This window comes from Phyllobates terribilis, unplaced genomic scaffold (assembly GCF_046119375.1).
Source record: "Phyllobates terribilis strain yellow unplaced genomic scaffold, ASM4611937v1 Scaffold_4__5_contigs__length_816908805, whole genome shotgun sequence".
Classification (NCBI taxonomy): Eukaryota; Metazoa; Chordata; class Amphibia; order Anura; family Dendrobatidae; genus Phyllobates; species Phyllobates terribilis.
The window spans coordinates 713,913,474-713,934,509 of record NW_027362764.1 but is presented as its reverse complement, the minus strand read 5'-3'; the positions used below and the strand labels follow the sequence as shown (position 1 = coordinate 713,934,509).

At 53.0% G+C, this 21,036-nt stretch overlaps 1 protein-coding gene across 1 annotated transcript in view; it reads left to right on the top strand.

Annotated features, from left to right (window-relative positions):
* The window catches only part of RAD54B (RAD54 homolog B), a 61,466-nt gene extending 43,278 nt beyond the window's left edge, over positions 1 to 18,188 (top strand). The window contains exons 12-15 of the mRNA XM_073679671.1: positions 1,543 to 1,804; positions 3,925 to 3,991; positions 15,747 to 15,947; positions 16,142 to 18,188. Coding sequence (XP_073535772.1) covers positions 1,543 to 1,804; positions 3,925 to 3,991; positions 15,747 to 15,947; positions 16,142 to 16,329 — 718 coding nt within the window. The 3' untranslated portion in view covers positions 16,330 to 18,188. The remainder of the gene's footprint in view (positions 1 to 1,542; positions 1,805 to 3,924; positions 3,992 to 15,746; positions 15,948 to 16,141) is intronic.
* The last annotated feature ends 2,848 nt before the right edge of the window (positions 18,189 to 21,036 follow it).

Below are 21,036 nucleotides of genomic sequence, written 5' to 3'. Positions count from 1 at the left end.
CTTTAGCCCAAACAAGTCTCTTCTGCTTGTTGCCTGTCCTTAGCAGTGGTTTCCTATCAGCTATTTTACCATGAAGGCCTGCTGCACAAAGTCTCCTCTTAACAGTTGTTGTAGAGATGTCTGCTGCTAGAACTCTGTGTGGCATTGACCTGGTCTCTAATCTGAGCTGCTGTTAACCTGCGATTTCTGAGACTGGTGACTCAGATAAACTTATCCTCAGAAGCAGAGGTGACTCTTGATCTTCCTTTCCTGGGGCGGTCCTCATGTGAGCCAGTTTCTTTGTAGCGCTTGATGGTTTTTGCAACTGCACTTGGGGACACTTTCAAAGTTTGCCCAATTTTTCGGACTGACTGACCTTCATTTCTTAAAGTAATGATGGCCACTCATTTTCCTTTACTTAGCTGCTTTTTTCTTGCCATAATACAAATTCTAACAGTCTATTCAGTAGGACTATCAGCTGTGTATCCACCAGACTTCTGCACAACACAACTGATGGTCCCAACCCCATTTATAAGGCAAGAAATTCCACTTATTAAACCTGACAGGGCACACCTGTGAAGTGAAAACCATTTCCGGTGACTACCTCTTGAAGCTCAAGAGAATGCCAAGAGTGTGCAAAGCAGTCATCAAAGCAAAATGTGGCTACTTTGAAGAACCTAGAATATAAGACATATTTTCAGTTGTTTCACACTTTTTTGTTAAGTATATAATTCCACATGTGTTAATTCATAGTTTTGATGCCTTCAGTGTGAATGTACAATTTTTTCATAGTCATGAAACTACAGAAAAATCTTTAAATGAGAAGGTGTGTCCAAACTTTTGGTCTGTACTGTATGTGTGTGTGTTAGTGAGCACTGATCCTGTGCCCTCAAGATCAGTGGCAGGAGCTCAGCTGAATCACATAGCCGGACTCCTGATGAAATGGTGGTGATTGGTGCAAGCTCCAGGACCCTGCCCGTGAGGGCCTACACAAGACAGAAATGTGGGTGCAATCTAAGGTGCAGGCTTTTCTGAAGCGGTTGGATTTGGAAGTCTCGCTGATGTGGGGTCTCATCAGTCGGGGTAGTGCGATCCAGGGTACGGGGGGATGTACAGGTGATATGGTGGAGACAGCTGTGAGTTGCAGACATGAGGATAGATAGAAGGAGGTCTTGTGAGAACCGGAGATTGACTGGGAATGTACCAGGAGTTTAGGGTAGAGATATATGGGGGAGCTGATCGTGGACAGTCCTGTGTATGACTGCCACCATTTCTGGATTAACTATATGGCTGATTAAGGTGCCTGGCAGACGGGAGAGGCCGTGGATTAAATTTGGAGCAAAGTAGATTTTTGCAGCGGAGAGGGACGTTGTAGTAGTCTAGGTGGGAAATGATGAGGGCATGTTGATTCAAGGTTTGGGTAAGACTGGATCTGAGAAATGTTTTGGATGTGGTGAGGGTTTGGACATGTGGGGTGAAGGATTGGATGGAGCAGGAGCACAGAACATGGACGTGTATGGTCTGATTACATCAGGTTAAAACGTGGACTCTTATATCTTGCAGAGTCGTCCTGGTCTCCAATTATACTCAGACCTTAAATATACTACAAGACATGTGTCAGCAGCATGGATACAAGTGCACCAGACTGGACGGACAGACGCCGGTCACACACAGGCAGCAAATAGTGGACGGATTTAACAGCAAGTATTCGCCAGACTTCATCTTCCTACTTAGCTCCAAAGCGGGCGGCGTGGGGCTGAACCTGATCGGAGGCAGCCATTTAATCCTATACGACATCGACTGGAATCCGGCTAATGACATACAGGTTTGGACAATTGATATTATCCTGTTCTTTATTTTTTAGTTGGTTATTAACCCTTTGGACATCTCACATCTGACATTCATGGTCAAAGTGCGGACACGATGTGCAAACTTTCCACAGGTCTGGTCTTCGGACCCAAACCCAACAGCCTCATAGACTGACATAAGGCTGTAGAGTTTGGGTCAGGAGAGCCATAGTCGGTCCATACTAGGACTGTGAATATTGGATGTGTGAATCCGGCCTTAGGGTATTGGAGTAATCTTTGATGGAGCACCCATAGAGAAACAGCAGAAAATACAACCACGTCATCCAGGACTTGACATATCCACTGCGTCCACTCAGTCTAGCTGCTCAGTCATCCTGGACCCCAAAAAATGTACATGTTCCCACATATGAAAATGCTGCATTTTTTGTATTTTTTTTAGTGCAGAAATGCTGGGATCCCACACTTATCAATGCAATTACGTTTTGTTTTTTTCACATGCATTTTTCCAGGCTTCCCATAAAAGCCTATCCCATAAAAGCCTATAGGGGAAAAAATGCACCAAAAAAGCAGAGTTAATGGCGTCTTTTATACACGGTGGCCATGAGCTTTCATAGAATCACATCCTCTTTGCTTAACCTGCGAAACACAGCAGATTTTCTTCCCATAAAACTCATGGGAACGTGGCCCCTCACGGCTGAACTTCATTCATGCATCTGTAAGAAGGCGCCAAAGACTGTTGCATCCAATGATCTCATTACACTTTTTTGCTTTACAAGTGTCCTGAATGGCAAATTGTACAAGAAACTGGAACAAGGGGTGCAGCATTGTGTAACTGGGCAGATTTGACATTCATGAATCATGAAATAAATGGCAAATTCTTTCTGTATCTATAAATAAAGGTATGATAATTGTGGAGTCATACCAACTTTTACCACCAGGAGTCACTGTTCTCCTGTCCTTCTGGACTGTGGTGCGCGCACACTGTCCGCAATCCATATTGCTTGTCTATATCTATGCGCTCAAGAAATTCCTTAGGGTTTTGTGCCCACAATGAGTTTTTGATGAGTTTTTGAAACTCTGTAGACAAAAAGTATACGCTTTGCTATATCTAGAGATGGGGGATGACACGAGGATTCAAGGTCCAGAGGGCACGATTTCTCCAGGCCATGTTTTTTGGAAAAAAATGCCAATGTGATAGAGAACTGCTCCCATTGGAGGTGGCCACCTTAGAAGTCGATGGCCCTGATTCATCAGTTGCGTTTTTTGGGCGAGTCTTTTTTTTCAAAAAGTTTCAAATGATGAATTAGCCAAAAACATTGGGAAAACAAACCTAAAAAAATGATGAGGACTGAACAAGACTAAAGCCCCCGTCTCACATAGTGAGATCGCTGCGGAGTCACGGTTTTGGTGATGCAACAGCGACCTCACCAGCGATGTCGCTATGTGTGACATTTTGCAGCGATCCTGCTGTGAGGTCGCTGATCGCTGCAAAATGTCCTGGACCTTTTTTTGGTAGTTGCTCTCCCGCTGGTCAGCACACATCGCTGTGTGTGACCAGTGGGAGCAGCGATCAGGCTGGTAACCATGATAAACATCGGGTTACTAGGGGCACACGCGCGGTAACCTCCCGCTCACCGTAGCAGAGTGGTAACCATGATAAACAGCGGGTTACTAGGTGCGCGTGTGCCCCTAGTAACCCGATGTTTACCATGGTTACCAGCCTGCTCCTGCTTCAGCAGGCTGGTAACCAGGAGCAGGACATCGTGGAAAGATTCTTTCCACGATGTCGCTGCTCCCCTGATCGTTGGTGAGCCTGCCTGTTTGACAGCTCACCAGCGACCACATAGTGACGCAGCAACGATCCCTGACAGGTCGTATCGTTGTCGGGATCGTTGCAGCGTCGCCAAGTGTGACGGGGCCTTAAATGGCCAGAATGAAACTGGCACCAAGATAAGGATGTCTAAAAGATAAAAAAAAAAATGAAGGCGCAAAGAGAATGATGAATCGGGGCCATCGTCCGACAGAGGTGTCTTAATAGAAAAGATGTTCTTCTCCCGGAGACGCCGGCAGCGAGCGTCAGTCATTGAGATGAATGTTTTATAAATCAGATTGTGTAAATGAGTCTTTTGTGTTGCAGGCGATGGCTCGTGTGTGGAGAGATGGTCAGCAGCGCACCGTCCATATATACAGGCTCCTGAGCACAGGTACAAATGTACAGATATGTATGTGTCATCAGACGGGTATGTGCCTGCTCACATGGGGGCTGCCCTGGTAATCTGGTCACATGGGGGGCTGCCCTGGTAATCTGGTCACATGGGGGGCTGCCCTGGTAATCTGGTAACATGGGGGGCAGCTCTGGTAATCTGGTCACATGGGGGCTGCCCTGGTAATGTGGTCACATGGGGGGCAGCCCTGGTAATCTGGTCACATGGGGGGCTGCCCTGGTAATCTGGTCACATGGGGGGCTGCCCTGGTAATCTGGTAACATGGGGGGCAGCTCTGGTAATCTGGTCACATGGGGGCTGCCCTGGTAATGTGGTCACATGGGGGGCAGCTCTGGTAATCTGGTCACATGGGGGCTGCCCTGGTAATGTGGTCACATGGGGGGCAGCCCTGGTAATCTGGTCACATGGGGGGCTGCCCTGGTAATCTGGTCACATGGGGGGCTGCCCTGGTAATCCGGTCACATGGGGGGCAGCCCTGGTAATGTGGTCACATGGGGGGCGGCCCTGGTAATCTGGTCACATGGGGGGCGGCCCTGGTAATCTGGTCACATGGGGGGCAGCCCTGGTAATCTGGTCACATGGGGGGCTGCCCTGGTAATCTGGTCACATGGGGGGCAGCCCTGGTAATGTGGTCACATGGGGGGCGGCCCTGGTAATCTGGTCACATGGGGGACGGCGCTGGTAATGTGGTCACATGGGGGGCAGCCCTGGTAATGTGCTCACATGGGGGGCAGCCCTGGTAATGTGCTCACATGGGGGGCAGCCCTGGTAATGTGCTCACATGGGGGGCGGCCCTGGTAATGTGGTCACATGGGGGGCAGCCCTGGTAATGTGGTCACATGGGGGGCTGCCCTGGTAATCTGGTAACATGGGGGGCAGCTCTGGTAATGTGGTCACATGGGGGCTGCCCTGGTAATGTGGTCACATGGGGGGCAGCCCTGGTAATCTGGTCACATGGAGGGCGGCCCTGGTAATCTGGTCACATGGGGGGCGGCCCTGGTAATCTGGTCACATGGGGGGCTGCCCTGGTAATCTGGTAACATGGGGGGCAGCTCTGGTAATGTGGTCACATGGGGGCTGCCCTGGTAATGTGGTCACATGGGGGGCAGCCCTGGTAATCTGGTCACATGGGGGGCTGCCCTGGTAATCTGGTAACATGGGGGGCAGCTCTGGTAATGTGGTCACATGGGGGCTGCCCTGGTAATGTGGTCACATGGGGGGCAGCCCTGGTAATGTGGTCACATGGGGGGCAGCCCTGGTAATCTGGTCACATGGGGGGCGGCCCTGGTAATCTGGTCACATGGGGGGCAGCCCTGGTAATGTGGTCACATGGGGGGCGGCCCTGGTAATGTGGTCACATGGGGGGCGGCCCTGGTAATCTGGTCACATGGGGGGCAACCCTGGTAATCTGGTCACATGGGGGGCGGCGCTGGTAATGTGGTCACATGGGGGGCGGCCCTGGTAATCTGGTCACATGGGGGGCGGCCCTGGTAATCTGGTCACATAGGGGGCGGCTCTGGTAATCTGGTCACATGGGGGCGGCCCTGGTAATCTGGTCACATGGGGGGGGCGGCCCTGGTAATGTGGTCACATGGGGGGGGCGGCGCTGGTAATCTGGTCACATGGGGGGCAGCCCTGGTAATCTGGTCACATGGGGGGCTGCCCTGGTAATCTGGTCACATGGGGGGCAGCCCTGGTAATGTGGTCACATGGGGGCTGCCCTGGTAATGTGGTCACATGGGGGGCGGCCCTGGTAATGTGGTCACATGGAGGGCAGCCCTGGTAATCTGGTCACATGGGGGGCTGCCCTGGTAATCTGGTAACATGGGGGGCAGCTCTGGTAATCTGGTCACATGGGGGCTGCCCTGGTAATGTGGTCACATGGGGGGCAGCCCTGGTAATCTGGTCACATGGGGGGCTGCCCTGGTAATCTGGTCACATGGGGGGCTGCCCTGGTAATCCGGTCACATGGGGGGCAGCCCTGGTAATGTGGTCACATGGGGGGCGGCCCTGGTAATCTGGTCACATGGGGGGCGGCCCTGGTAATCTGGTCAGATGGGGGGCAGCCCTGGTAATCTGGTCACATGGGGGGCTGCCCTGGTAATCTGGTCACATGGGGGGCGGCCCTGGTAATCTGGTCACATGGGGGGCGGCGCTGGTAATGTGGTCACATGGGGGGCAGCCCTGGTAATGTGCTCACATGGGGAGCAGCCCTGGTAATGTGGTCACATGGGGGGCAGCCCTGGTAATGTGGTCACATGGGGGGCAGCCCTGGTAATGTGCTCACATGGGGAGCAGCCCTGGTAATGTGGTCACATGGGGGGCAGCCCTGGTAATGTGGTCACATGGGGGGCAGCCCTGGTAATGTGCTCACATGGGGAGCAGCCCTGGTAATGTGGTCACATGGGGGGCAGCCCTGGTAATGTGGTCACATGGGGGGCAGCCCTGGTAATGTGCTCACATGGGGGGCAGCCCTGGTAATGTGCTCACATGGGGGGCAGCCCTGGTAATGTGCTCACATGGGGGGCAGCCCTGGTAATGTGGTCACATGGGGGGCAGCCCTGGTAATGTGGTCACATGGGGGGCTGCCCTGGTAATCTGGTAACATGGGGGGCAGCTCTGGTAATGTGGTCACATGGGGGCTGCCCTGGTAATGTGGTCACATGGGGGGCAGCCCTGGTAATCTGGTCACATGGAGGGCGGCCCTGGTAATCTGGTCACATGGGGGGCGGCCCTGGTAATCTGGTCACATGGGGGGCTGCCCTGGTAATCTGGTAACATGGGGGGCAGCTCTGGTAATGTGGTCACATGGGGGCTGCCCTGGTAATGTGGTCACATGGGGGGCAGCCCTGGTAATCTGGTCACATGGAGGGCGGCCCTGGTAATCTGGTCACATGGGGGGCGGCCCTGGTAATCTGGTCACATGGGGGGCAGCCCTGGTAATGTGGTCACATGGAGGGTGGCCCTGGTAATCTGCTCACATGGGGGGCGGCCCTGGTAATCTGGTCACATGGGGGGCAACCCTGGTAATCTGGTCACATGGGGGGCAGCCCTGGTAATCTGCTCACATGGGGGGCGGCCCTGGTAATGTGGTCACATGGGGGGCGGCCCTGGTAATCTGGTCACATGGGGGGCGGCCCTGGTAATCTGGTCACATGGTGGGCAGCCTTGGTAATGTGGTCACATGGGGGGTGGCCCTGGTAATGTGGTCACATGGGGGGGGCGGCCCTGGTAATCTGGTCACATGGGGGGGCGGCCCTGGTAATCTGGTCACATGGGGGGCGGCCCTGGTAATCTGGTCACATGGGGGGGCGGCCCTGGTAATCTGGTCACATGTGGGGCGGCCCTGGTAATCTGGTCACATGGGGGCAGCACTGGTAATGTGGTAACATGGGGGGGCAGCCCTGGCAATCTGCTCACATGTGGGGCGGCCCTGGTAATCTGCTCACATGGGGGGCAGCCCTGGTAATCTGCTCACATGGGGGGCGGCCCTGGTAATCTGGTCACATGGGGGGCGGCCCTGGTAATCTGGTCACATGGAGGGCGGCCCTGGTAATCTGCTCACATGGGGGGCGGCCCTGATAATCTGCTCACATGGGGGGCAGCCCTGGTAGTGTGGTCACATGGGGGGCAGCCCTGGTAGTGTGGTCACATGGGGGGCAGCCCTGGTAGTGTGGTCACATGGGGGGCAGCCCTGGTAATGTGGTCACATGGGTGGCAGCCCTGGTAATGTGGTCACATGGGGGCGGCCCTGTTATTCTGGTCACATGGGGGGCGGCCCTGGTAATCTGGTCACATGGGGGGCGGCCCTGGTAATCTGGTCACATGGGGGGGCAGCCCTGGTAATCTGGTCACATGGGAGGCAGCCCTGGTAATCTGGTCACATGGGGGGCAGCCCTGGTAATCTGGTCACATGGGGGGGCAGCCCTGGTAATCTGGTCACATGGGGGGCAGCCCTGGTAATCTGGTCACATGGGGGGCAGCCCTGGTAATCTGGTCACATGGGGGGCGGCCCTGGTAATCTGGTCACATGGGGGGCGGCCCTGGTAATCTGGTCACATGGGGGGCGGCCCTGGTAATCTGGTCACATGGGGGGCGGCCCTGGTAATCTGGTCACATGGGGGGCGGCCCTGGTAATCTGGTCACATGGGGGGCGGCCCTGGTAATCTGGTCACATGGGGGGCAGCCCTGGTAATCTGGTCACATGGGGGTCAACCCTGGTAATGTGGTCACATGGGGGGCAACCCTGGTAATCTGGTCACATGGGGGCAGCCCTGGTAATCTGGTCACATGGGGGGCAGCCCTGGTAATCTGGTAACATGGGGGGCAGCCCTGGTAATGTGGTCACATGGGGGGCAGCCCTGGTAATGTGGTCACATGGGGGGCAGCCCTGGTAATGTCACATGGGGGGCAGCTGTGGTAATCTGGTAACATGGGGGGCCGCCCCGTAATCTGGTCACATGGGGGGCGGCGCTGGTAATCTGGTCACATGGGGGGCGGCGCTGGTAATGTGGTCACATGGGGGGCGGCCCTGGTAATCTGGTCACATGGGGGGCGGCCCTGGTAATCTGGTCACATAGGGGGCGGCTCTGGTAATCTGGTCACATGGGGGCGGCCCTGGTAATCTGGTCACATGGGGGGGCGGCCCTGGTAATGTGGTCACATGGGGGGGCGGCGCTGGTAATCTGGTCACATGGGGGGCAGCCCTGGTAATCTGGTCACATGGGGGGCTGCCCTGGTAATCTGGTCACATGGGGGGCAGCCCTGGTAATGTGGTCACATGGGGGCTGCCCTGGTAATGTGGTCACATGGGGGGCGGCCCTGGTAATGTGGTCACATGGAGGGCAGCCCTGGTAATCTGGTCACATGGGGGGCTGCCCTGGTAATCTGGTAACATGGGGGGCAGCTCTGGTAATCTGGTCACATGGGGGCTGCCCTGGTAATGTGGTCACATGGGGGGCAGCCCTGGTAATCTGGTCACATGGGGGGCTGCCCTGGTAATCTGGTCACATGGGGGGCTGCCCTGGTAATCCGGTCACATGGGGGGCAGCCCTGGTAATGTGGTCACATGGGGGGCGGCCCTGGTAATCTGGTCACATGGGGGGCGGCCCTGGTAATCTGGTCAGATGGGGGGCAGCCCTGGTAATCTGGTCACATGGGGGGCTGCCCTGGTAATCTGGTCACATGGGGGGCAGCCCTGGTAATGTGGTCACATGGGGGGCGGCCCTGGTAATCTGGTCACATGGGGGGCGGCCCTGGTAATCTGGTCACATGGGGGGCGGCGCTGGTAATGTGGTCACATGGGGGGCGGCGCTGGTAATGTGGTCACATGGGGGGCAGCCCTGGTAATGTCACATGGGGGGCAGCTGTGGTAATCTCGTAACATGTGGGGCCGCCCCGTAATGTGGTCACATGGGGGGCGGCCCTGGTAATCTGGTCACATGGGGGGCGGCGCTGGTAATGTGGTCACATGGGGGGCGGCCCTGGTAATCTGGTCACATGGGGGGCGGCCCTGGTAATCTGGTCACATGGGGGGCGGCTCTGGTAATCTGGTCACATGGGGGGCGGCCCTGGTAATCTGGTCACATGGGGGGGCGGCGCTGGTAATCTGGTCAAATGGGGGGCAGCCCTGGTAATCTGGTCACATGGGGGGCTGCCCTGGTAATCTGGTAACATGGGGGGCAGCCCTGGTAATGTGGTCACATGGGGGCTGCCCTGGTAATGTGGTCACATGGAGGGCAGCCCTGGTAATCTGGTCACATGGGGGGCGGCCCTGGTAATGTGGTCACATGGGGGGGCGGCCCTGGTAATGTGGTCACATGGGGGGGCGGCGCTGGTAATCTGGTCACATGGGGGGCAGCCCTGGTAATCTGGTCACATGGGGGGCAGCCCTGGTAATCTGGTCACATGGGGGGCTGCCCTGGTAATGTGGTCACATGGGGGGCAGCCCTGGTAATGTGGTCACATGGAGGGCAGCCCTGGTAATCTGGTCACATGGGGGGCTGCCCTGGTAATGTGGTCACATGGAGGGCAGCCCTGGTAATCTGGTCACATGGGGGGCTGCCCTGGTAATCTGGTAACATGGGGGGCAGCTCTGGTAATGTGGTCACATGGGGGCTGTCCTGGTAATGTGGTCACATGGGGGGCGGCCCTGGTAATGTGGTCACATGGAGGGTGGCCCTGGTAATCTGCTCACATGGGGGGCGGCCCTGGTAATCTGGTCACATGGGGGGCAGCCCTGGTAATCTGGTCACATGGGGTGCAGCCCTGGTAATCTGCTCACATGGGGGCGGCCCTGGTAATGTGGTCACATGGGGGGCGGCCCTGGTAATCTGGTCACAAGGGGGGGCGGCCATGGTAATCTGGTCACATGGTGGGCAGCCCTGGTAATGTGGTAACATGGGGGGCAGCTCTGGTAATCTGGTCACATGGGGGGCTGCCCTGGTAATGTGGTCACATGTGGGCCGGCCCTGGTAATCTGCTCACATGGGGGGCAGCCCTGGTAATCTGCTCACATGGGGGGCGGCCCTGGTAATCTGGTCACATGGGGGGCGGCCCTGGTAATCTGGTCACATGGAGGGTGGCCCTGGTAATCTGCTCACATGGGGGGCGGCCCTGATAATCTGCTCACATGGGGGGCAGCCCTGGTAGTGTGGTCACATGGGGGGCAGCCCTGGTAGTGTGGTCACATGGGAGGCAGCCCTGGTAATCTGGTCACATGGGGGGCAGCCCTGGTAATCTGGTCACATGGGGGGCGGCCCTGGTAATCTGGTCACATGGGGGGCGGCCCTGGTAATCTGGTCACATGGGGGGCAGCCCTGGTAATCTGGTCACATGGGGGGCAGCCCTGGTAATCTGGTCACATGGGGGGCCGCCCTGGTAATCTGGTCACATGGGGGGGCAGCCCTGGTAATCTGGTCACATGGGGGGCAGCCCTGGTAATCTGGTCACATGGGGGGCAGCCCTGGTAATCTGGTCACATGGGGGGCGGCCCTGGTAATCTGGTCACATGGGGGGCGGCCCTGGTAATCTGGTCACATGGGGGGCGGCCCTGGTAATCTGGTCACATGGGGGGCGGCCCTGGTAATCTGGTCACATGGGGGGCGGCCCTGGTAATCTGGTCACATGGGGGGCAGCCCTGGTAATCTGGTCACATGGGGGTCAACCCTGGTAATGTGGTCACATGGGGGGCAACCCTGGTAATCTGGTCACATGGGGGCAGCCCTGTTAATCTGGTCACATGGGGGGCAGCCCTGGTAATCTGATAACATGGGGGGCAGCCCTGGTAATGTGGTCACATGGGGGGCAGCCCTGGTAATGTGGTCACATGGGGGGCAGCCCTGGTAATGTGGTCACATGGGGGGCAGCCCTGGTAATGTCACATGGGGGGCAGCTGTGGTAATGTGGTAACATGGGGGGCCGCCCCGTAATCTGGTCACATGGGGGGCGGCGCTGGTAATCTGGTCACATGGGGGGCGGCGCTGGTAATGTGGTCACATGGGGGGCGGCCCTGGTAATCTGGTCACATGGGGGGCGGCCCTGGTAATCTGGTCACATGGGGGGGCGGCGCTGGTAATCTGGTCACATGGGGGGCAGCCCTGGTAATCTGGTCACATGGGGGGCTGCCCTGGTAATCTGGTCACATGGGGGGCAGCCCTGGTAATGTGGTCACATGGGGGCTGCCCTGGTAATGTGGTCACATGGGGGGCGGCCCTGGTAATGTGGTCACATGGAGGGCAGCCCTGGTAATCTGGTCACATGGGGGGCTGCCCTGGTAATCTGGTAACATGGGGGGCAGCTCTGGTAATGTGGTCACATGGGGGCTGCCCTGGTAATGTGGTCACATGGGGGGCAGCCCTGGTAATCTGGTCACATGGGGGGCTGCCCTGGTAATCTGGTCACATGGGGGGCTGCCCTGGTAATCCGGTCACATGGGGGGCAGCCCTGGTAATGTGGTCACATGGGGGGCGGCCCTGGTAATGTGGTCACATGGGGGGCGGCCCTGGTAATCTGGTCACATGGGGGGCGGCCCTGGTAATCTGGTCACATGGGGGGCGGCGCTGGTAATCTGGTCACATGGGGGGCAGCCCTGGTAATGTGGTCACATGGGGGGCGGCGCTGGTAATCTGGTCACATGGGGGGGCGGCCCTGGTAATCTGGTCACATGGGGGGCGTCGCTGGTAATGTGGTCACATGGGGGGCGGCCCTGGTAATCTGGTCACATGGGGGGGCGGCCCTGGTAATCTGGTCACATGGGGGGCGGCCCTGGTAATTTGGTCACATGGGGGGCGGCCCTGGTAATCTGGTCACATGGGGGGGCGGCCCTGGTAATCTGGTCACATGGGGGGCGGCGCTGGTAATGTGGTCACATGGGGGGGCGGCGCTGGTAATGTGGTCACATGGGGGGGCGGCCCTGGTAATGTGGTCACATGGGGGGCGGCCCTGGTAATGTGGTCACATGGGGGGCGGCCCTGGTAATGTGGTCACATGGGGGGCGGCCCTGGTAATGTGGTCACATGGGGGGCGGCCCTGGTAATGTGGTCACATGGGGGGCGGCCCTGGTAATGTGGTCACATGGGGGGCGGCCCTGGTAATGTGGTCACATGGGGGGCGGCCCTGGTAATGTGGTCACATGGGGGGCGGCCCTGGTAATGTGGTCACATGGGGGGCGGCCCTGGTAATGTGGTCACATGGGGGGCGGCCCTGGTAATCTGGTCACATGGGGGGCGGCCCTGGTAATCTGGTCACATGGGGGGCGGCCCTGGTAATGTGGTCACATGGGGGGCAGCCCTGGTAATGTGGTCACATGGGGGGCAACCCTGGTAATCTGGTCACATGGGGGCAGCCCTGGTAATCTGGTCACATGGGGGGCAGCCCTGGTAATCTGGTAACATGGGGGGCAGCCCTGGTAATGTGGTCACATGGGGGGCAGCCCTGGTAATGTCACATGGGGGGCAGCTCTGGTAACATGGGGGGCCGCCCCTTAATTTGGTCACATAGGGAACATATTTCCCGAAATGATTCAAAAAATATTGATATCATGTGAATGTCTTGAATGATTTCAGTAATCGTGTGTATCCCTTCCTGGTACCTGAAGATCTCTCAGTTTTATTGCCGTTATCTAATCTGAATCGCCCAGCTCCAGGCGAGGGTTGGAAGTTCAATAACATCACTAAACTTCCAGGATTTGTCCGCTGTCATTTAGCTCTTGCATATTCCACAGAAATCACCCTTCACATCGGCCCGGCCCCATAGAGCTCACAATCTAATGTCCCTCTCGCACACATTGGGGCTTATGTATCAAGCTAAATGCATCGTATTTATTATGTGTTTAGACACTTTTTTGTGCCTTGTCAGATGCTTGTTTCACCATTTTTTTCACCTTTTTCCATGCTCTATTTCTACTTCGCAGTTTTCCTTGAACTAGTGAATGGAGGCTAGATGCTGTATTGTCTTCTATACATACAGTAGTATATAGAGACAGCGGGATTCTGCTCCTATATCTCTCATATTCAGAAGTAGCAAACAGGACATTATACAGCAACATTACTCAGCAGAGTAGCTGTGAATCCAGCACCGGGGTGATAAAGTACTAAAAGTAGCCACACTGTCTGTCTGTGTCTGTCTCCAGGTTTCTGCCACTGTCCCAGTCTTTGCTTTTCGGCTGCAATGGTAACGTTGATAGTGTACATCACTGCTGCAGCCATCGGAGGTGCCGTTGAGCTCAATGGATGGCTTCAGCGGTGATAAGAGCTGTCCATGTGAAGTCACGACTGCAGCCAATAGACAGCGACAAGACGAAGAGTCTGCCCCAGACCCCGGGATGGTGAGTACCTGCTTTGTTTGTTATTTTCCATGTATAAAAGCTTTTGGGGATCCCTTATCTTTTTTGGAAAACTCTTTTAATTCAAGGGCAATCAGTCCACCGATCGCCAACCAATTTCCACCCTTTCTCGACTTTTAGATCCTCAACCTCTTAGATATAGGGGAACATGATAATATAAAAAAATCGGTTTTATTTTCATCCAGAAAAGTGGGATGATTTTTTTCTCACTGGTCGTCCGTGTACAATCCACTTTTTTTTTTACAGCCGCCTCTTTTAATCATTTACAGGTCCATTTACACTTTCCTATGTTGCAGAATTGCAATGTATCTGTAAATATCGGACGCCGTACTCTGGTATCCAATTTTTTCCCCCAAACTCATACATTTATTTATTATCGCAGCATTTTGCAATTTTTTTCACAGACAGGTTATCAGATCAGTTATCAGCACTGCCTCATTGAATAACGTGGGTCAATGTGCTATCCGATAAAATATCAGATAGCACTCGTCTGATTTATACATTCATGTGCACAAGCCCATATTCTGTTATTCCATAGTTTTCAAGATCTCCGATTGCTGTCATACAATTGAAATCTTAAATGGTCGTGGTCATTTCAACAAACTTTGCCTAAAATAATTGTACAAGAGAATATAAGAAACATTGCGATATATCTCAAAGAAACCTGCTTCTTTCTCCACTTATGAGCTTCTTCTTCCCCCCTACCGCCTTGGTAGGGATGAGCGGCCCCGTGGAAGTTCGAGTTCTGGTACCTGACCCAAACTTTAGTCTAAAGTTAGGGTTTGGTACCAGAACTGTACCCGAACTTCAACCTGGACCCAAACCCCGTTGAAAACAATGGGACCTCAACTTTGTGTCGCTGGAAAATTCTCTCTTATCTCTCTCTCTCTTCTTTCTCTCTTTCTCTTCTCTCTTTCTCTCTCTCTCCTCTCTTCTGTCTCTCCTTTCTTCTCTCTCCTCTCTTCTCTCTCTCTCTCTCCTCTCCTCTCTTATCTCTCTCTCCTCTCTTCTCTCTCTCTCCTCTCTTCTCTCTTCTTTTCTCTCCTCTCTTCTCGCTCTCCTCTCTCTTCTCTCTTCTTTTCTCTCCTCTCTTCTCTCTCTCCGCTCTTCTCTCTCTCTCCTCTCTTCTCTCTCCTCTCTTTTCTCTCTCTCCGCTCTTCTCTCGCTCCGCTCATCTCTCTCTCTCTTCCCTCTCTCTCTCTCTTCCCTCTCTCTCTCTCTCTTCCCTCCCTCTCTCTCTCTCTTTTCCTTCTCTCTCTCCTCCTGGACTTCCCCCGGAACTCCGAATATTAAAACAGACTTCTGGAAAACTCCGGTACGAACCCCGAACTTTTAAGTTTGGATTCTCTCTACTCCTGATCTCAGCTTCCACTCTGAAAAGCAGCTCAAGTCCTTCTTAGTCAAAGCAAGATGGAATCTGAGCTCCCTGAGGGATCAGATTATATCTTTTACTAAACTCTGTGGAGAGGTTAGGAGTGAGGAGCACGTGGCACAGTGAGAAACCAGACAGACACTGGCAAATCTAGTTGTAGCAGCTAGCAAACCTATTTCACTCCAGTGCTGGATTCACAGCCACACTGCTCAGTACCGCTGTATAAAGTCCTCCTTGTTACTGCTGCTTGTGTCTGTGTGCTGCAGAGAAAGAAAACCAGGAATCTATCTCCCTGTCCTGTATATAGGAGATATTATAGGAGGTAATCTCCTCCCACCAGCTCAGAGAGAACTGAAAATTAGGCACAGAGACTGGCAGTGGAAAATGGTGATAATGCAGGATACAGGACCAGTTATAATGTTATTCCTCATGTGCACACACAACATGTGAGCAGAGTCTTAATTAAGTACACAGATGTCCATGAGGTCCTTTATGTGTCACTTCCATTCTGTTTGCAGGAACTTTAGAGGAGAAGATCTATCAGAGGCAGATAAGTAAGCAAGGTCTCTCTGGGGCGGTTGTTGATTTGGCCAAGAAATCGGAACATATTCGCTTTTCTGTGGATGAACTCCGAGATCTCTTCACCCTCCATGAAGACTCGGACTGTGTAACCCACGACCTGCTGGGATGTGACTGCACACAGAGCAAGCGCCTGCCAGGTGATCCCAATATTATCGGGACATGATGTAATGCCGTGCAGATTACGGACTCTTCCCTTTAGATCTTCCTCCCCGGACTGAAGGTCATTCACCGATCTCACAAGATGCAGCGCTCACTCGTTTTACCAGTGGATTGTTTTCTCATCCTCACTTTAGTTTTATATCATCAATTCATTTATTTCTTTTCATTTCAGATGATGCCACCGAAAATCATTTCAAGGCCAGGAGCGGTCACCTCGGCACGAAGGCAGAGAAGTATATTTCCATGTCTGAACTGATGCAGTGGAAACACTTTTCCATGCAGCAAGATTGTGGTGACCCGTTTCTCCTGCCGGGCAGGGAATACATTTCATTTGTCTTCCAGAACACAATAAATTGCTAAAAGCTGATAGCCGCCTGCCACAGCGCACTCTAGGAAACCCACCAACATAGATGGAAAACCGTGAGGGGATGCAGCCATGGTCCCTTCATTCTCAGGCTCCGTGGATGTCCCATATGCCAGAAGCCGTGGTCCCTTCATTCTCAGGTTCTATGGATGTCCCATTTGCCAGAAGCCGTGATCCCTTAATTCTCAGGATCCGTGGATTTCCCATATGCGAGACACCATGGTCCCTTAATTCTCAGGCTCCGTGGATGTCGCATATGCGAGACGCCGTGGTCCCTTCATTCTCCGCTTCAGTGGATGTCCTATATGCCAGACACCATGGTCACTTCATTCTCCACTTCCGTGGATGTCCTATATGCCAGACACCATGGTCCCTTCATTCTCAGACTCCGTGGATGTCCTATATGCCAGACACCATGGTCCCTTCATTCTCCACTTCCGTGGATGTCGCATATGCCAGGCGCCGTGTTCCCTTCATTCTCCGCTTCCGTGGATTTCCCATATGCCAGACACAGTGGTCACTTCATTCTCAGGCTCCGTGGATGTCCCATATGACAGAAGCCGTGGTCCCTTCATTCTCAGGCTCCTTGGATGTCCCATATGCCAGAAGCCGTGGTCCCTTCATTCTCAGGTTCTATGGATGTCCCATATGCCAGAAGCTGTGATCCCTTAATTCTCAGGATCCGTGGATTTCCCATATGCCAGACACCGTGGTCCCTTAATTCTCAGGCTCCGTGGATGTCGCATATGCCAGACGCCGTGGTCCCTTCGTTCTCTGCTTCAGTGGATGTCCTATATGCCAGACACGATGGTCCCTTCATTCTCCACTTCCGTGGATGTCCCATATGACAGACCCCATGGTTACTTCATTCTCCGGCTCCGTGGATGTCCTATATGCCAGACACCGCGGTCACTTCATTCTCAGGCTCCGTGGATGTCGCATATGCCAGACGCCATGGTCCCTTCATTCTCCGCTTCCATGGATATCCCATATGTCAGACCACCAGCATTAAGGGGGTTGTCCTCTTTTAGAAAACTCTCTCAAACGCCACAATAACTATAAAAAACAAACAAACCAGGTATTACTTACAGTCCTTGGATCCAGCGCTGTGTTTGTGCCCCTGCCCTGGTCTCTATTGTTTCGCTGCAGTGCTGACATTGCAATAGCAGCGCTGCAGCCAATCAGCAAGCCTTCCCAGGCAGAGCCACTGAGTTCACTGATTGACTGCAGTGTTGTCGATGTGACATCAGCACTGCGGACAAATAGAAACCGAGGTAGCGTCAGAGAGTCGGGGTTGGCCCCGGGGAGGATAAGTAATACTGTGTAGTTGTTTTTTTTATAGCTACTGCAACCTATAAAAGAAAGTTTTCTGAGAGGGGATAACCCCTTATACCATCACTTTCTAAGATGGAAGTTCCCCTTCAATGTCTGACATGCATTGCTTTAAAAAAAAGCGACGATCCCCTGGCGTCCGTCTGGTAACCAAGAAGGCCGCATGTTTTCTCTGCGATTTTGCATGGTTGTAGCACAGAGAGCTTCATGATGATTTGTGTTTTGTAAAGGGTCATCACAACATATTACTAGGATATTGCCTTAGCTTACGATCAGTAGAGGTAGACCCTCTGACACCCCGACCACTGCTGAGAATAAAAGGGCGGCAGAGTTGGTGTAGTACTGCAGCCTTTGAGAATCAGTGATGGAGATGCAGCTCTACACCAGCACTCTGCCCCATCATTCTCCGGATCGGTGGGCATCTCAATTGTTGGACCCCCACCTATCGCAAGGTGATGGCATATCCTATTCCACTTTATATACTTATTTACTGGACACATTAAATGTCTGTGGTGGTTTCTTCAATAGCAGATGTTTCCATTGATTTCCCTTGTGAATATATTGTACATTTTTAATAAAAGCAATGTTAACAGTTTGTATTTATTTTTTTGCATAGCTCAGACTTTATTATTTTTATGACCTAGCTTCTTATATTACTACCCGAAAATATGTCTGCAATTGTAAAACACTGAACTTGGTGCCACCGATGGAACGATCTTCCTCCGGATGAATACGGCAATTGAGTATGACCATTACAGTGCACAGTGGATTCTCCATTGGGGACGATAATATTTTTTTCTGGAATTGTGATTTAGGGTTGTATGAACCTATATTATGGATTGATCTCTGCACACCAGCTCCGTGACTTAGTTTGCAGTATTGGTGCTCGTACCCTCTGGCCTTTGCCCCTGTGCACATGTTACTGACGAGTAAGGGGAGGGTGGTGCTTCACTTTTAATAGGTCTTGGCTGTTACCGATCCCCCTTGAAGGTGCTTTGACTAGAGGAGCCGGGATTTGGTGTATTTTTATGTATCGCCACTTGATAGCGCTACAATGGTTTAATGTGCTCCAGGAGAAACAAACTCCAGCTACTTCAGATTGTGGCTTTAGCCGATAAAGCAAAAAGGGCTGCATTCAGCAAAGTGAAAACACTTGAAACCATGATTAAGGGTATGTGCACACAGTCAGTATTTGCCGCAGATTTTTCTGCTGCAAATCCTGGAATATTTGCCTTTTTTTGCATGCATTTCTAATGTGTTTTTTTTATCCCCATTCATTTGAATGGATGAAAAACGCTGAAAGAATTGACACGGCTTCAAATCTGCAAGGAAAAAAAATAAGCAGTGTGTGCATGAGATCCCACAAATCTCATTCACTTTGCTGGTACTGTAAAAAACGATATTTTTTTCTCATAAAAAAAAAACGTGTGGAAAAGCGCAATGTGTGTACATATCTTAAGAGGGTATGTGCCCATGACATCTTTATCCCGATAGCGGCGCTGCCAAGGTTTTCCTAGGCAAAGTTGCTCCTATCTTTTTAAACTATAACTAGAGAGCGGCTTCTTAGCTGAAGCCGCCTGATGAACGGACATGTGACCTCTTTTCTCGGTTTCTTCATTGGGGGAAACAGCACATAGGGTTAATATGCTGCCACCTGGAGGCCGACACTAAGAATACCAAAAAGCTGACTCCTCTCCTCCAAGCTGGACCTGGGTAGCCGACACCCAGTTATTCAGTTTAGCTTAGTGTCATTTGGGGGCAGACATGGGGTCTGGGTAGCAGGGTCTGAGTAGCAGGGCATGGGTCTGGGTAGCAGGGCATGGGTCTGGGTAGCAGGGTCTGAGTAGCAGGGCATGGGTCTGGGTAGCAGGTTCTGGGTAGCAGGGTCTGAGTAGCAGGGCATGGGTCTGGGTAGCAGAGTCTGGGTAGCAGGGCATGGTCTGGGTAGCAGGGTCTGAGTAGCAGGGCATGGGTCTGGGTAGCAGAGTCTGGGTAGCAGGGCATGGTCTGGGTAGCAGGGTCTGAGTAGCAGGGCATGGGTCTGGGTAGCAGAGTCTGGGTAGCAGGGCATGGTCTGGGTAGCAGGGTCTGAGTAGCAGGGCATGGGTCTGGGTAGCAGAGTCTGGGTAGCAGGGCATGGTCTGGGTAGCAGGGTCTGAGTAGCAGGGCATGGGTCTGGGTAGCAGAGTCTGGGTAGCAGGGCATGGGTCTGGGTAGCAGGGTCTGAGTAGCAGGGCATGGGTCTGGGTAGCAGGGTCTGAGTAGCAGGGCATGGGTCTGGGTAGCAGGGTCTGAGTAGCAGGGCATGGGTCTGGGTAGCAGACCCGTTTTGGCCTCGATTAGGCAGGTTAGGAACTAACCCTTTTCTCCTGTCCACATCATTGTTGAGCTCTTACCTTTGTGTCTAGGGATTCAAGTCTTAGCAGAAGGGTTATACAAGTGGCAGCTACTCGGATAGTAACTTGAGGGATTTTTATTCCTCCTTCTGCAGTACTGGTATTAGTTTTCCCACCCCAAGGACGTCCCATGGTTCCTGTGTCCCCCAATGAAATGAGAGATAACTATTTTTGGTAGTCATCTTAAGATCTTTCTCTTAGCCTTCATTGGAGGATACAGTACCTTCCTTTGTTTGTCCATATTACCCCATGCTTCCTGTGTCCTCCAATGTAGGCTACGAGATTTTACGGTGAGTACCAAAAATCTTTATATCATCGCTTCAAGCTTTCTGTACCCTGGGGCAGTTTAAAGAAGCGACAAAAGAATGAATATGTGCACAGCAATGTCATATTTACATTGCTGTACATTATGCTCATTTTTACTGAGGTTTTGCAACACTTTTTTAGAACAAGATGTTGTGTGCACATACCCTTTAGGGAGTTTTTTCAAACTTAGAAATTATCCTCTATCTGTAGGATAGGGGATACATTGCTGGGGGTCGCAGCGGTCAGATCCCCTGAACCTGAGCTCTGCAGAGCCCTGTCTTGAATAGAATGGAGCTCTGCATTCTCTGCTCCATTCATGGTCTATGTGACTGCCGGAAATTGATGAGCGCTGTACTTGGCAGGCCCAGTGATGCGGAGGTCAAGCATGTCAATTTCGGCACCATTCAAGACTGGGCTCTGCAGAACACCCCGTTCCTGAGTATCTGGATCTCTGTTCTCAAAGTTTGTTGGGAGCCTAGCGATCATCAATTTATTCCCTAGCGATTTCGCCAAATCCCTTTAAAGACATTCTTCTGTCTTGGAAGATCCAGAAATCTCCCTAGACAAAAGCTCATTACAGGTGTCTGCTGTAATCTTTAGGGAAAGCTGGCAACGAATATTCATTTTCCCTTCAGTGCCACCAAAGTGATAACTAAGCATTTTTACATG